Source organism: Nilaparvata lugens, chromosome 9 (genome assembly GCF_014356525.2).
Source record: "Nilaparvata lugens isolate BPH chromosome 9, ASM1435652v1, whole genome shotgun sequence".
Classification (NCBI taxonomy): domain Eukaryota; kingdom Metazoa; phylum Arthropoda; class Insecta; order Hemiptera; family Delphacidae; genus Nilaparvata; species Nilaparvata lugens.
The window spans coordinates 7,655,611-7,672,446 of record NC_052512.1 but is presented as its reverse complement, the minus strand read 5'-3'; the positions used below and the strand labels follow the sequence as shown (position 1 = coordinate 7,672,446).

Below are 16,836 nucleotides of genomic sequence, written 5' to 3'. Positions count from 1 at the left end.
GATAAAATCCCAATCTAGAAATCCAAAACAAGAATAATGTTTATCTAAATCATAATTAAATAACTTCTCATCATTTAATAATAAATTATGTTTATTTTCTATTGACAGTGATAATTATTTCAACTCCAAGCAATGAGAAATGTAGCAAACACACATTTTGAAATTCAAATTTTCAGGTTAAATAATTACCGTTCAGAATCCATGTCAAGAAAATCAATAAAATAACATTGGAATATACTAAAATAAAATATTTTCTGTTGTCTATGTTATTTTATAAATATTTTTCAGTTTACTTATAGTATTTTTCGGTAATTCTAGTTAATCATAATTCTGAATATCTGAATACTGTTTTTAGCTGGAGGAAAGAACGAAGTTAGGTACGATTCTTCCTGCTAGGTCGTGCGCTTGTCGGTTCAGCCATTTTGCAGTCATTCAAACCAGCTTTTGGCGTGAATTTTGAATGCGAATTTTTTGTTTTATCTGTATTTTCTCTGATCCTTGAATGAATAAAAATGAGAACTTTGGCTGAAAATTTTCAACTTCAATTGAATTATTAATTTTTAAATGAATTGAGATTGTTTTTAATAACAGCATCACACACACAAACATTTGATGGATTTCAGCCATCATTTTATCCATAATTACCAACTTTTCATATCCAATGGTAACTGTAGGAAAAACTTAATGTGAAATACGTGCGCAAAGTTCCCCTGCTGCACTCAAGAAGCCATTCCGCCCTCGCCTACGGCTCGGGCGTAAACGTTTCTTTCGGTACAGCAAACTGTCACTTTGCGCACTAGTTGCACAGATAACTATTGTGTTGCTATGTTGAAAATTTGGAGTGCGACAAAGTCTTTGCCGTACTCTATTCTACATTCCCGCACTGGGTATGGGAGTAGGGTATTTTGCATACTATAATTATTTATGCGGGAATGAGCACTTTTTCGGGTAACTGTATGAAAAAATTTTTCTGCACTCCAGATTTGCAACATGGCAACACAAAATAGTTGGTAGGTTATATGGATGATTAGTGCACAAAAACAAAAATTAAGTTGGTGAAAATGACTGTGGTTAGATCTAGATAAGAATCATTTCAATGGCTACCCTACATTTATGATAAAATCCCAATCTAGAAATCCAAAACAAGAATAATGTTTATCAAAATCATAATCAAATAATCATCATTTACGAATTCTCATCATTAAATAATAGTTTTTTTCTATTGATAATTATTATTTCAACTCCAAGAAATGAGAAAAGTAGCAAATATACATTAAAATTCGAATTTTGAGGTTAAATGATTACCGTTCGATATTCATATAAATAAAAATAATAAAAAACATAACAATACTACAATAAATATTCTTGTTGTCTATGTAATTCTTATAAATATTTTTCAGTTCACTTTGAGCATTTTTCTCGTTAATTTGAGCAAAAGTCTAAATTTCTGAATCGTGTTTCAGTAGTTTTTAGCTGGATGAAACAACTTAGGTACAATTCTTCCCCATAGGTCGCGCGCTTGTTGGTTCAGCCATCTTGTTGTGTTCAGCCATCTTGCATCTCGGTTCAGCCAACAAGCTGTTGGCGTGTATTTTGAATGTGTTCCATCTGTATTTTTTCTGATTCTTGAATGGATAAATATGAGAACTTTGGCTGAGAATTTTCAACTTCAATTGGATTATCATTTTTTAAATGAATTAGAGTTGCTATTAATAACAGCATCACACACACACAAACATTTGATGGATTTCAGCTATCATTTACCATAATCATTCGATCAACCACTCCTCATATTCAATGGTAACTGTAGGAAAAATTAAATGTGAAATACGTGCGCAAAGTTCCTCTGCTGCACTCAAGAAGCCATTCCGCCCTTGCCTACGGCTCGGGCGTAAACGTTTCTTTCGGTGCAGCAAACTGTCACTTTGCACACTAGTTGCACAAATACTATATTATATCTGATATGATTTATTCAAGATACATCATTTTCTATTCATATTCACAAAAAAAATTCTATCAAACATAGAATATCATTCTAGATCAAAGTATATCAAAATGTTCCAAGTTAATAATAATTTTACAGTTTTAAGTGAGTGTTATTTTGATATTCAATTTCGTTTGTAAACAATCTAAATTCAAACATTTCTGTTTCTAAATCTTTGGACTGAGGATATTGTTGTGTGTATCAATAAATAAATATAAAATATTCTTTTATGCTTCTATGCTATTGTACTCCAGAGCAAAGCTCGATGCCCCAGTATTATTTTATTAAGCAAGAAATTATATTTTTCAATAATTCAATAATGAATCTACATAATTAAGATCAAATATTTTGTTAATTATTTATTAATTCTGAATTGTTGAAAGACGATCTGGCGACAGAGCAAAGCATGAAAGAGATAGCGCTATCGGCTTTGTTGAATGATAGACAAGGATAGCAATGTTGCCATAGCAGGTACCATTGTTGATCAACACTACCATTATAACGTGGACCTCCCAGTAGTAACACTGAGGCTAAATAGTTCCATTGTAACTCATATATATAAAATATTCTCTCGGACTCGTTCACACTGATACTAAACCGGACATAACTTACTGTACTTACTATTGAAATAAAAACTGATAAAACTTTACTCACTATAGTTGAGAAATTGTGTCGGCTTACTGTCTATCATTACATATTTGACTTCCGTGAAAATTGGTATCATTTTTCCTTTTCTCTTTTCTACATAATAATCTCCCAGGTTTTCGTTGAATCTAGTAATGTGGTTAATTGGAATTGGAGTGTTTGGTTTCATTTCATATTTATTCACAATCCTCATGATTTATCAGGAGAGTTCTGTCAAACAAAATAAGAATCCGGCTGAAAACACACGTGGCGTTTTTTCATACGAGTCGGCAGATGTCTTGACTGCAACACACACACGATTATGTGTTGTAATTTTATAAAATGATAATTTATTTTTTCTAATTTACTCTCCAATGATTCAAATCTTCTCACCATCAGGACTTCGGAATCTAATTCGAATAAGAAGGTTTCTGGGTCGTCATCCTGAGTCAGTAATGCTTTGCAAAGACAATTCTGTAGAACAGATTTTGGGCCATTCGTATCCAAATCACGCTCTTCGAGTTCGGCTTTCAACTGTCTCACTTCCAAACTTGTAAGTGTCACACCTTCACTGTTCAATCTCTTTTCAAATATTCAATATATTTCATTAAGCAAGAAATTATATTTTCCAGTAATTTTATAATCAAGGTGTGAGATTTTGTTAATTAAATATTAACTCTACACTGTTAAAAGACGAGAAAGAGATAGTGCTTTCCGCTTTGTAGAATGATAGACAAGGAAAGCAATACCATTGCTAATCAAACACTTCCATTATAACGTGGACCTCACTATAGAGGGCAGGAATCTCTCTGATTGTCTGATTCATGGAACGCCAACCAAATCAGCCAATCGAAGAGCTTCCTGTCCTGTCATGCCGTACCGACTCGTCTTGAAAACGCCTCGTGAGTTCCGGTCATTACCTTGCCAAGACACAGCCATTCCTCATGCAACAGTAGTGTAAAATACAATGGAATCTTGTCTTATCCACTGGCAATACTGGAGGATCTATGTTATAATCCTCTGTCTGAACATGGAAGGGTGTCAGAAATTCATCGGTCCCTGGTACTGTAATGCTGCTGCATCTGAAATCAATCGAACTCAAATTATTATGTATCAAGCATTTAGGGCCGGTTTCCGAGCTCGGGATTTGGCTAGGTTCTAGACTTAAAACAGCTGTAAAAATAAAACAGAGTCAGAAAATTGGCTTTTCGAAATAGGATGTAGTCATTGTCCACGTTTAAATAAAATTTCGAAAAAATAGAAAATTGAACACAAAATTGAATATAGAGAGAATAGTGTAAAGTATCAGCTATTTTGAATCATCTAGGAATGTTTCATTTCGCCAAGCGAAAACGTTTCCAATCACGGAAATGAGAAAATAAAGATTGTCATGAAACCAACGACTACACCCACTTCGGAAAGCCAATTTCCTGACTCCAGCTGTTTAAAGTCTAGAACTTAGCTAAATCCCGAGCTCGGAAACCGACCCTTAATGATACGAGTATTGGAACAGCCCTGCACAATGAAGACAGAATAAGAAAAAGCCCTTGAGTTATCACAGGTTTAATAATGAACATTGTACGCACTCTCATAGCCTATTATTGCATATTTTATTGGACGGGCGTTAGCGAGTTCTCACTTTTGTCTTACTGAAGGCCACAGTCTTTGTCCGTCTGTTTGTATGTCCTACAATAACTTTAGAAAGAATTGATCAATCCTATCCAAATTTTTAAGACGTAGGCTCTATTCTTGAACCTTTTACAGGTCAAATTCGTTGGCCAACAAAATTGACTCACTCCTTCGTCGTTATCCAGGGTATAGAAATAACATTGAGAGGGAATAAGAAGAAAATTGTTGTGATTTATCATTTCGTTAGCTGAATAATTCATTGCATGCAATTTTTGCAATTACAACAGTTTTTTCCATCCATCCATTCATAACATCAGCTGAGGTTATTTGGAAGCTAGCGTACAGACAGAGACCTTGATGCGCTGATACATGAACAGCTGATCAATATAGAACATGTTTTATAACTTTCACATCAACAAACTGGTACGGGTTGATATATAAATGTGCGGTTTTCACCATGTATTTCCTCTTTTTGAACTCTGTATCGAAATCTTGTAACATGACCACCTTCCCATTTAAAAAAAATTGTATTTATATGTGGGTCGAAAATGTTGAAGGGATAGAGGATTTTTTAACAATAATTTCTCATTTCAAATAGGATCCCCAATGGAACCTACCTACTGTCAAATTATTCTTGTTAGAGAAATATTCAGCTGTTTACATAATCTTCACCAACACTGTATAGTTGGAAGTTGCGGGTCTTGAAGATTACAATACAACAGTGAAAAGTGAAAAGAGAATATTATAACCTTATTCTTTTTTGAAACTTTATTTGTAAAAATCTGGGAGAAGAAAGTTTTGGGCTATGCCTGTTTTCTTCTCCCATCATGTTATATTGAAATATATGATTTGTGATTGTCAATTTAATAAATAATTGAATAAACAGTTATTGAGCGATCTCTCCAACCCAGGGCGTCACTAGTTATAATACAACAGTTCTTGAGCGAGTTCTCTACCCAGGGGGTCTTTAGTTATATTTTCACTGTTACTAATATATGGAAATCAATCTTTTGCCACTCACGTTGCAATGGTAAGACTGGACAGATCAGTAGACATGAAATTATTGAAGACGATATCATTATAACCACCTGCCGATCTGGGCAGTAAACTATTGGGCCTCTCTGATTTTGAGGATAAGCCCTGAATATCTCATAGGGATCAAGTGCCACACCCTGTCCATTCCATCTCACTGCTTCTTCCACTGAGAGGATCAACGCTTTCCTCCTGGAACACATCATACATTTCTTATTACCATTGATTTATAACATTATATTGTCATACATTACATTGAAACCCATCTAATTTCATCGATTTTAATTTGAAATATTATTTTGCGAGTTCTAGTCCGCGAATCTAGTCGCGGATTTAATTATTGAATTTTAATTGATAAAGCGATTAGCTCTCCAATGTGTGAATTATAACGTATGCCAGGCCAAAACTTTTCCAATAGTTTTTGTGAGCTACTGGTTTTTGTATTGAAGCATTGCTCACCTGAGGGATCTTGTATTGAGAATTCAATTATAGGCTGTCTCAGACCAGGCAGTTAAAGCCTACATAATTGTATTTCGGGGTTTGAGTTGGTGTAGGGTAAGGTAGTGTTTGGTAAATCATCTTGTAGAAGTTCATCTTTAGCTTCAAACATCAATAAAGAAGCTGAAGAATAATCACAATAATAGAGGACGAAAATAAATTAAATTTTACCTGGCATCCACAGTTGTCTGTATAAGATCTGGTTTTTCAAATTGTAGTGTGCCCCCTGAAACACACATGTAGAAAGGAATAATATTAACAATTTTCTACAAGAATCAGTCTTCTCCACCTTCTTCTCCTTCTTTTCTTCTTCTTCTTCTTCTTCTTCTTCTTCTTCTTCTTCTCTTCTTCTTCTTCTCTTATTCTTCTTCTTCTCTCTTCTTCTTCTTCTTCTTCTTCTTCTTCTTCTTCTTCGTCTTCTTTCTTCTTCTTCTTCTTCTTCTTCTTCTCTCTCTTCTTCTTCTTCTTCTTCTTCTTCTTCTTCTTCTTTTTCTTCTTCTTCTCCTTCTTCTTCTTCTTTCTCTTCTTCTCTTCTTCTTCTTCTTCTTCTTCTTCTTCTTCTTCTTCTTCTTCTTCTTCTTCTTCTTCTTCTTCTTCTTCTTCTTCTTCTTCTTCTTCTTCCTCAAGTCTGGGATAAGTTGCAGAAAAGGAGAGTAACATTGTCATGTTTCAAGTAACAAAACTGATTGAGAGATTTTCCCATGGTCAGTTGCATAAAGTATTAGATCAAATCAAAGTTATTTATTTATGTATGTTACAACATTTACTGTATTATACACGTTATATATAATATTGCGTTCAATATTAGAATAACGATAGTATAATATTGTGATGTTACTTCATGAATCGATGGTTTTTCAACAAATAATGGTCGATTCTTTGAAAAACATATAAAATAATATCCTTCCCATCAACACACGACCGGGAGAGAGAGTCTGAGTAAGTGAGATAAATCATAGCAGCTAGAGACTGTCCAGTTACCAGTTATAGTGATCGCAAATTGGGGAGGCCAAGGTCTATAAATAATACAGGTCATGACACAATCCTGTGATGCATTGCAAAATCGCCATTGTGGGGTTCTAGTTCACAATTTTCAAATTCATCAGCGCTGTTATCATTATAGGTTGTACTACATGATGTGTTATTTTGTTATATGTTCAAGGGATATTACTCGGCTTTGAATTGTGAAATATATTGTTCTGACAGAATAGTAATATTTAGATTCCAACTAGGAACTGAATTGTTGATTTTTCGATTTAATCGATCGGGAACTTAAGACCCTTTTTGGAATTGGCCTCGCATATTTCTATCTTGTCCCAATGCCTTATGAATCATAATCCTTGAGTTACAAGAATAAGAGCAATTTTTAATAATAAATAAATGGATAATTGAATCATTTATTATTGAAATTTCATTATTAAAGAATTGAAAACCTGAATTCACATATTATCTGAACTAGAGTATTGTTTTTAAAATGCATAATTTTGTAACGAGGAAATTGAATTAGATTGGATTGTCAAATGTACTGCCATAAAGACAGAGACCTGTATTTATAGACCTTGGGGGAGGCAGGTGATAGTGGCTCCATCTATGAGTGGAATTCGTAAATTTCAAGCAGTAGAAAAAGTTCGTCTTCTTCGTGTTTGTTTCCATTCAAATGTCATCATAAACTGACTTCTCATTAAAGATATATATTTTTTCTAGATTTTTTGAATAAATTCAGTCATAAATGTTATTCTAACTGAATAATTTGGAATCGACATCGACATTTTAATCACCAATTCAAGCCTTTACTGAACCGTTGCAATTGTACAAGTGAAGAGTATTTGTTGTTTTTCTCTAAATCATAAATAAAAGCTGATTTTGAAACTGTCATATGATTGACACATCTCCAATATCCTTTTATATTAAGCGATCAATTTCTGTATCTATATATCTGGTTATTTTTATATCTGGCTATCTTTATATCTGGTTATTTATGTTAAATGGATCTAGAATACGGCTCCAACGATTTTCACGAAATTTGGAACTTGAAGGTTTATGATATGAAGAATCGATTGCACTAGGTCTTATCCTTGGTAAAACTCACTGAAGGACAATAAAAGGATAATTCTTCCTTGGCTGAAACAGCTGTGGATTGTAAAAAAGTGATTGAGCGAGTGAGTATGTGAAAAATCAAAATATCGCATCCCCGAAATTCATAGGATGACGTATAGCCAGCTGTGAAATATAATTACGATCATTTAAGTGAATTGTGTTCTGTTTATCAATAAATAAAAATAACGAGCGAAGCTCGGTGCCGCGATATTCCCATTATAATAAGCGAGCAATTTCTGTATGTCTGTTTATATTTTTATATCTGGTTATTTATGTTCAACTGATCTCGAAAACGGCTCTAACGTTTTTCACTAAATTTGGAACATAGTAGGTTTATGATATAAAATTTCGATTGCACTATGTCTCATCCCTAGGAAAACTCGCTGAAGGACATTAAAATGATATTATATTCATCCTTGGAAGTACAGATGATAATTTCGTCGTCTGTCGATAACAGATGCGTGTGCTTGTGGGGAGATCAGCTGTGTAATCATTCAATCAGCTTACCGTATCACGCGAGAAATATAATCTAGAAATTTTATCTAAATAATCTGATTTGTTGACATGACATGGTTTATCACTCTGAATCAGAGTATATATAATATTCGAAGTTAATAGTCATTCTTTAGTTTTAAGTTATTTTGTTATTCAATTTGGTTTGTAAACAGTCCAAATTAGAACTTTTCTGTTTTTAAATATTTTGACTGGAAATTGGACCTGAATTCAAGTGTATGAAATATAACCTACTTTTTAGACCATTTATAGGGTATAAATCAAAACCCTGGGAAGAAACAGTTTTGGGCTCTGCTGCTTGTCCTTCCTCAATCATTTTGAAGAATTGTGTTGTATATCAATAAATAAATACTGAGCGAAGCTCGGTGCCCGAAAATTTTAGAATAGTATATGAAATTTGAAGCTGAAAATCTATCAATTTCACTCAGAGATGGTGCCACCATCTCCCGCCTCACCCAGGGTTTATAAATACAGGTCATGACACAATCCCGTGATGCATTGCAAAATCGCCATTTTGTGGGTTTCTAGACTTCTAGTTCTCCAATATATTTTCAAATTTATTTTCAGCTATTATCATGTGAATTGAACATAATTTATGATGTTTTATTAGTAATTGGAATTGTAAAAATAATTCTCCCTACAGAATTATAGTATTTAGCAAAATACTAGAAACTAAATTTTTGATTCTTAGATTCAATTTATTGGGAACTTCGAACTCTTATCGCAGTTGCCCACGCATATTTCTGTTTTGTAACAATGCCTTATAAATCATAATCCTCAGGTTACAAAAATAAGAACAATAATTTATAATAATAATGAATGAATGAATAATTTAAGCATTCATTATTGGAATGAAATTACATTATTGGAAGAATGAAAGCCTAAATCCACATATTATCTGAACTGGAATATTGTTTTTTAAATGCATAATGCATAATTTTGTTAGGAGCAAATTGATTCGATTCGATTTTCAATTGTACCGCCATTAAGACTCCATAAAATGGCCGCTTCATAAGAAACACGAGTGTCATGACCTGTATTTATAGACCTTGGCCTCATCAATTGGTGTTTACTATAGTCCAATGTACCTAGAATACATTCAAGTATACTAGATACTTGCTATAGTCCAGGCAATGAATGCTCAGAAGAATGAATTGCATTCAATCAATAATCCACTCGACTGCTGATTTATGATGAAACATTCTATAGTCTTATTTTTACAGTAATATTGGCGTATGAAGGCCCTTATCCTTTCATATTATCCCTGGAGAATTTCAAAATACTTTGAACATATGCGTCGAAGCGCAATTCAAACGATATACCTGTCAACTCACACTCCAAAATCTATTGCCGCGTTTCGCCGTAAATGCGAAACATACACATGAAGAGAAATGCAAAACCGTCAACTCAAAACTTAGACCACACGGCGCTTGGTCAATTATTTCAATAGAAGACATTGATAAACAAGTATTTTGATATCGTTCCTAAGCAATTGATAGGCCTGCTATCAATAATTTTTAAGAATACTGTCTTAATACGAAATAAATTGTGAAGCCAGTCAAGCCAGTTACACATAGATTTTTTGCCGTCCTCATTAATTCTATGAGAACTGAACTTGACGAACATCATCTGTTTGAAATCATCTGTTAGATCAAATAGTGTTTATAAGGACGGTGGAAAATCGTACGAACAAAAATCGATGTGTGTGTAGCTAGCCCAGGTCCATGTTGTAAGAAAGCTGATAACGTGGCGTTTTAGCTTCGGGTTGACAGGGCAATGGAGAGGAATCACATATCAGTTCGTGAAAAAGTCAGGTGTTTGTCAGAGTTGCGTGCTATCACCAACATTGTTCCTGCTGGTATTGGATCATGTCATGAGGAATGTACAGGCAGGGAGAAGGAGAGGACAGCAGTGGATGGAAAGAGGCTGGAAGACCTGGATTTTGCTGACGATATTTGTCTTTTAGCCCAGCGTTTCAGAGACATGGAAGAGAAACTGCTCAGGCTAGAAAAAGAAGCAGGTCTTTGTATTGATACGACAAAGACAAAGGAAATGAGATCAAACGCAGCAACAGATAGGAAGTTTGGAGTGGTGGTACTCGCATCCAGACTGTAGACTCCTTTGTGTATTTGGGGAGTGCAGTGACCAAGACTGGGGGCACTGATGAGAATGTTCAAAGACGAATTAGAAAAGCGGATGGTGCCTTCATCCAATTGAACAAGGTATGAGAAAATAGGAATATATCTAGGGCAACATGGTACTTCTATAGTGCAAGTTATACAAAGGGTCATCAACACCGCAGAGAACGTGTTAGCCGAGCACCCGGGCTTTGAGTGTGGCTAACACAACCATCCGCGTTAGCAACGCGGCGTTGACAACGCTGGAGCAAGTTATACACAGCGTTGTTGACGCGAACTTGACGCGCAGTAGTAGTCTGTGGCTCTTGGAGTAGCCTACTGTGAACTCCAAATTACATGATAGCGATAGAGGAAATCTATGATATTCTTAATAAGGAGGTAAAATCAACAAAAGAATTGACAATCACTGTGATATAAGCCATCCCCAGGAAATAAACAAAAATTATTTAATATCTTCCATATGAGCATAAGAAGTATTGGAAAGAACTTTGATGAACTAATTTTGCTTTTGAATGATATAAAATTTGAATTCTACATAATTGTTTCAACCGAGATTTGGATTTTCCATTCGAATTTAGAATAAAAGGCTATATAGCAATTAATACTCCAAATGAATAATGCCCGGTTGCAGAGTCGTCATATAAGTTAAAAAATCTGGTGTGGCGCACTCACACAACTTTCCTTGCTGTTATGAAAATTGATCACCTGACGCTAGTGTTCCCGCGCATCTCAAGTCTTCTATTCAAAGATTTGAGCCAGTTGGTGACAGGGCGATAACGCTGGAGACACACATGAGGTCTGCAATCTCTTCATAGTGAATGATTTAATAGAATCAACAATAATAATTTGCAATTGAATAATCACATTTTCTCGAATTCAAAGCTCATTTTCAATTTTAGGTGTAAATGTTACTGAACAGTGATTGTAGAGATTCCCATGCTCAATCTATCCACTTGATTTTTTTTGTTTAAATTGTATTTGAAGCCTGATAATGGGAATCAAAATCGAACTTTGCATTGATGAGGCGGAGCTCCGGAATTTTACAGATATGGGACTTGTGACAGTTGATAGAGCTTATCAATGACTATTTGGGTATAAAATTTGATCGAAATCGTTGGAGGCATTTTAGAGAAAATCGCGAAAACTCTGTTTTTGACAACGTTTTCGCCATTTTAGCCGCCATCTTGAATCGCATTCGATCGAAATTGTTCGTGTCGGATCCTTATAGTGTAAGGACCTTGAGTTCCGAGATCTTTGTTTATAAGTAGACTTGAGATGAGTGTGAACACTAGCGTCAGGTGAACAATTATCATAATGGCAAGGAAAGTTGTGTGAGTGCGCCACACCAGATTTTTAGCTATTGGAGCCATGAAGAACTCTCTCTGACGACTGTGCTACGAAATCATGTGTCTAATCGAGAGTTTGTTGTTTATGGGAGCTATAGTTTACTTTGTCATTTTAACTTTATGACGACTCTGCAACCGGGCATATGTTTCTTGAGTTGTTTATAACCTTCAAATCGCTAAATATGATGTAAATCTCGCCAAAAGCCAAGAATCGCCATATTGTTAATTTTTTTTAAATCTTTATTGCCCATAAAACAAAATACAAAATAAAAACTCACAAAAGGAATACCGTATTCTAGATTATAATATTATGCTATTTATGTAAGGTCTTTTGGGTCTGTTCACAGTGATGTCGATTGAACTTCCCCGTTGCCAAAAAAAAAATGGTTGGATAGAAGCATGCACGGAAATGTACGGTACGGAAAAAAGTGAATAGAGCTGCAGTGTGACTTATGTGTGATGCCAATTCGAGATATAACCTAATGGACTTCGGCAAACGACTGTGCAAAGAACAACAATTATTATTAATGCCAGTTGTTTTAAACTACATGTCTCACATAGCTATGTTTGATTTCATGTAACGACTCTGCAACTGGGCATGAGTTTTATATATGAACGAATCCTACGCAGCCTAATTGGACGGTGTCCATCTTGGTGAATGCAATAGTATATTTCGCACCTAAGGCCGGAAATGAGACATTTCCGGTTTGAAATCGGGTTTCAAAAGATTGAGAGCCGGAAACAAATTTTGCCCATGGTGCGAACGCTGAATTTTGCACACAAAAAAATGAAACAATATATGAGGATAATTGTTAATTAGGCACTTCTGAAAGCAAAACTGAAAGGTTATAGCTCTAGCAAATCTGAGGTAATCTGAATATCAGGAAATTCTCCAAGTATTTTAATTTTTATCATTTTCAGTGAATACAATAATATATCATTTATATGATCGGGAAAGAACAACAGGCATGGCCCAAACTCTTCAGTTTTCAAATTTTGATGATGAATTAATTTTTATCATTTGTCTGAAAAAATAGGTTGTTTTTAGTAGTTTTAAGTAGTTTAAAGTAGTTCCAAAATTATACACCAGGTTTAGTGATAAAAGCAGTACTTAAGCTGAGTTTGGTAGATTCTGATTTGTCTAAATAGCCTAGAAGATTATGTTCAATTTATCATGTTTTAATGTGGAAGGTTGAGTTTATTCTTTCAAATGGCAATAAGATTATATTATTATGAATGTTTTGATTCTTGAATAATAAACTCAAATGATGAGAATTTCTTCGATCAGCTGTTCATAATAAACTCTTTGTTAAACGTTCAGCTGCAAGGGAATTGCCAAAGTAGTTCCAAAATTATCCACCAGGTTTTGTGGCAAACACAGTACTATGAGGTTAGAGGTTGGATCTATCATACTCTAAAAATTCTATTTGAATGGTTTTTAATATCTTTTTTGTATTTCATTCATCTGAAGAAAATGATGGTATCTCATTGCAAATATGTTTTGTATCAATCTAGAAGCATAACTGATTCCTTTTCATGAACTATTTTGTAAACACGTTCACATCAAATCAGAATCAGCTGACTTCAAGGTTATTCTACAGCCCTAGGCCGTAAAATAAACATTTTGTGAACACGTTCACATCAAATCAGAATCAGCTGACTTTAAGGTTATTTACAGCCCCAGGGCCATAAAATAACCTTGAAGTCAGCTGATTCTGATTTGATGTGAATGGTTTACAAAAAAGTTTATGAAACCGAATCAGTTTATGCTTCTAGAATTGAATGAAGTATTTCGCAATAAGTGATACTATCATCATTCTATTTGGATAAACGAAATACAAATACGATATTATGAACTATTCAATTCAATTTTCAGAGTATAATAGAATCTACTCTCAAACCTGTGTTTGATCGTACTGCGTTCAATCGTTATCACAAAACCCGGTGGATAATTTTGGAACTACTGGGGCAATATCCATGGTGCTGAACGTTTCTACGAATAGTTTATGTAACGGAATCAGTTTATGCTTCTAGAATTGAATAAAGTATTCTGCAATAATACTATCATTTTATTTGGATGAATGAAATACGAATAAGATATAAATATTATAAACTATTCAAATTCGATTTTCAGAGAAGGATAGAACTTCTGAAGTCGATGACAACAAACACTGTTGACATTGACATTCAGATTGGCCAATTCCAAGTGTGCTAAAACAGCTGATCAAAAAACTTTCCATTTTTGTGTTTATTATTCATATAATTAAAACATTTATAATAATATCAACTTATAGTCATTTAAAAGAATAAAAAAGTATAAACTCAACCTCTTACATAATTGAACAATCTTTTAGGTTATTTGGACAAATCAGAATAGAAAATAAAAATACTTGACAATTTCCTGATATTCAGATTACCTCAGATTTGCTAGAGCTATGACCTTTCAGTTTTGCTTTCAGAGTGCCTAATGAACAATTATTCTCATATATTTATGTTTCATTTTTTTGTGTGGCAAAATTGAGTGTTTGCACCATGGGCAAAAATTTTTTTCATGCTCTCAATCTTTTCTAGTCCTCGGCCTACAGCCTCGGACTGGAAAACCGATTTCGAGCCGGAAAATCTCATTTTCTGTTCTAGTGTGCGAAAATATACTATTAACCATATTTTAATGGTAAAAGTTTTACGGCCCTAGGCTGTAAAATAACCTTGAACTCAGCTGATTCTGATTTGATGTGAGCATGTCCACAAAATGGTTTATGAGATGGAATCAGTTTATGATTCTAGAATTGAATGAAGTTTTCTGCAATAAGATAGGCCTACTATCATTCTATTTGGATGAAGAAATACAAAAAACATATATTAAAAACGTTTCAGATTTGATTTTTAGAGTAGGATAGGACTTCTGACCTCAACTTCCGCAGTCGACGATAACAAGTATTGTTGACATCCAGATTGTCCAAGTTTCAAGTTCACTAAAACAGCTGATCGAAAAACTTTTCATTTGTGTTCATTATTCAAGAATCAAAACATTCATAATAATATCATCTTATTGCCATTTGGAAGAATAAAAAAGTATGAAATAATCCTCCTACATTAACCTTCCAGGATGCACGCCTATTTTGTGTAACATGAGGATGCGCACATTGTTCTTTATACAACACTTGGTTCCTTCATTAAAATAGCAACTATATCAATTTATATGTGCAACTTTCACCATTATTTCCATTACAAGATTATTTTGAATTTTAGTATAATATTTTTAGTATTTTTGGATTTTTAATAATCATTAGAAGGAGCTGAAAAAATATGTTATTTTAGAAAACTTTCAATACACATAGTAGAAACTCCATACAGAAACACACCATTCATTCAATGTTTGAAGCTGTTTTTAATTTCTCTATTTTTGTTTGTTCAGGCCACTTCAAATCTATTCGATTGTGAACAATCTCGCTCTCTTTTAAATTGAGGTGCTAAAGATACATATGTGTTAGTGCAATATAAAATCTCATCAATCATATCAAGGCTGATAACTGATAAAAATGCTTCAACCTCATGTTTTTGCATTCTTAGCACTTTTTAGCCACCAGGGAGAATTTATATATTTTTTTTATTCTTAGTCTTGGTGGTTGTTGCTACTTCAGACGTACACCAGATTGTTTCACCATCCTTCCCAAGAATAAACTCAATATCATCATGCTCGGAGAATTTTCATCAACGAAATTACTGGGTTCTCATTCATTCCATTGCTACCTTCTACTTCACTATCATCCGAAAATTTGTTGTATTCTATCACTTCCTCACTGTCTCTGAAAAGTCAATCTTTTGCTCATCTCCTGAACCACTTTCATTGAGGAGTCAGTCTATTTCACTTGTTCTTAGAACATCTGACATCACGAAAATTGTCAAAAACTGTTTATAATTAACAGAATAATTAATAACTCATCTGAAACTAACGGTAAAATCACACTCACTTTTGAAAAATGGACCACTAGACTTCAAACTTTACACTAAGATTGGACGCATGCGATGTGAAGAGTACAACATTTCTGACACAGGTCTCTTCACACTGAATAGGTATGACCAGTGATTGATAGTAAGCAATATTTTGTCTATGGGCGGAGCTAGATGTTGTGGAGGATACTTAGAAGTTACCAACCTCACGGATGTGAATTTCTCAATTAAAACGAAAAACTTTCTGACTGTTGTACTTTTTACAATGGCGTGCGTCCTGGAACGTTAAAACATAATTGAACATAACCTTTGAGGTTATTTAGACAAATTGAAATTTGACAAAATTTCAACTAATTGAAATTTAGACAAATTGAAACCCAACCCAGCTAAAGTACTACATTTACCACTAAACCTGGTGGATAATTTTGGAATTACTTGAAAATATTAAAACAACCTATTTTTTCTGACATGTTATTCATTATCAAAATTTAGAAACAGAATAGTTTTGGGCCATGCCTGTTGTTCTTTCCTGATCATATTTATTCGACTCGTAATTGTATCTTCTGAAAATGAGAAAAAATAAAGATACAATTCCCTGATATTCAGATTACCATACCTCAGATTTGCTAGAGCTATGACCTTTCAGTTCTGCTTTCAGTTTTGTGCCTAAAAACAATTTTTCTCATATTTATTGTTGTATTTTCCTTGTGTGGTGAAAAATAGTGCTCGCACCACAGGTAAAAATGTGTTTCCAGCTCTCAATCTTTTCTGAAGACCGTTTTCGAGCTGCAAAAGTCTCATTTTCGGCCCTAGGTGCAAAATATACTATTATCATTGATTAATAAATTATTGGCCGATGGACAGACATTATTATGCACTGTCATCAACTTGGTTCAGCATTGGCACGCTGCGGCATTAGCACTTGTATAACATGGGTGCGCTTTAGCTTGTGTGTTTAGCTCCGTGTTGGTAGCGCCATGTTTAACACGAACATTCAATGCCCTCTTTCTCGCATCATTATCGC

General features: G+C 34.2%; 1 protein-coding gene across 2 annotated transcripts in view; it reads right to left on the bottom strand.

Annotated features, from left to right (window-relative positions):
• Nucleotides 1–1,602: 1,602 nt before the first annotated feature.
• LOC120353023 overlaps nucleotides 1,603–16,836 on the bottom strand; it is a 54,509-nt gene continuing 39,275 nt past the window's right edge. The window contains exons 5-9 of one of the 2 annotated variants that reach the window (XM_039435456.1): nucleotides 5,939–5,993; nucleotides 5,259–5,461; nucleotides 3,529–3,690; nucleotides 2,639–2,839; nucleotides 1,603–1,625 (exon numbers count right to left, since the gene is read on the bottom strand). In XM_039435456.1, the coding sequence (XP_039291390.1) occupies nucleotides 3,650–3,690; nucleotides 5,259–5,461; nucleotides 5,939–5,993 (299 nt within the window). In that variant the 3' untranslated portion in view covers nucleotides 1,603–1,625; nucleotides 2,639–2,839; nucleotides 3,529–3,649. Of the gene's footprint in view, nucleotides 1,626–2,505; nucleotides 2,840–3,528; nucleotides 3,691–5,258; nucleotides 5,462–5,938; nucleotides 5,994–16,836 lie in introns of those variants that run through there. The other variant, XM_039435455.1, reaches the window with a different exon arrangement.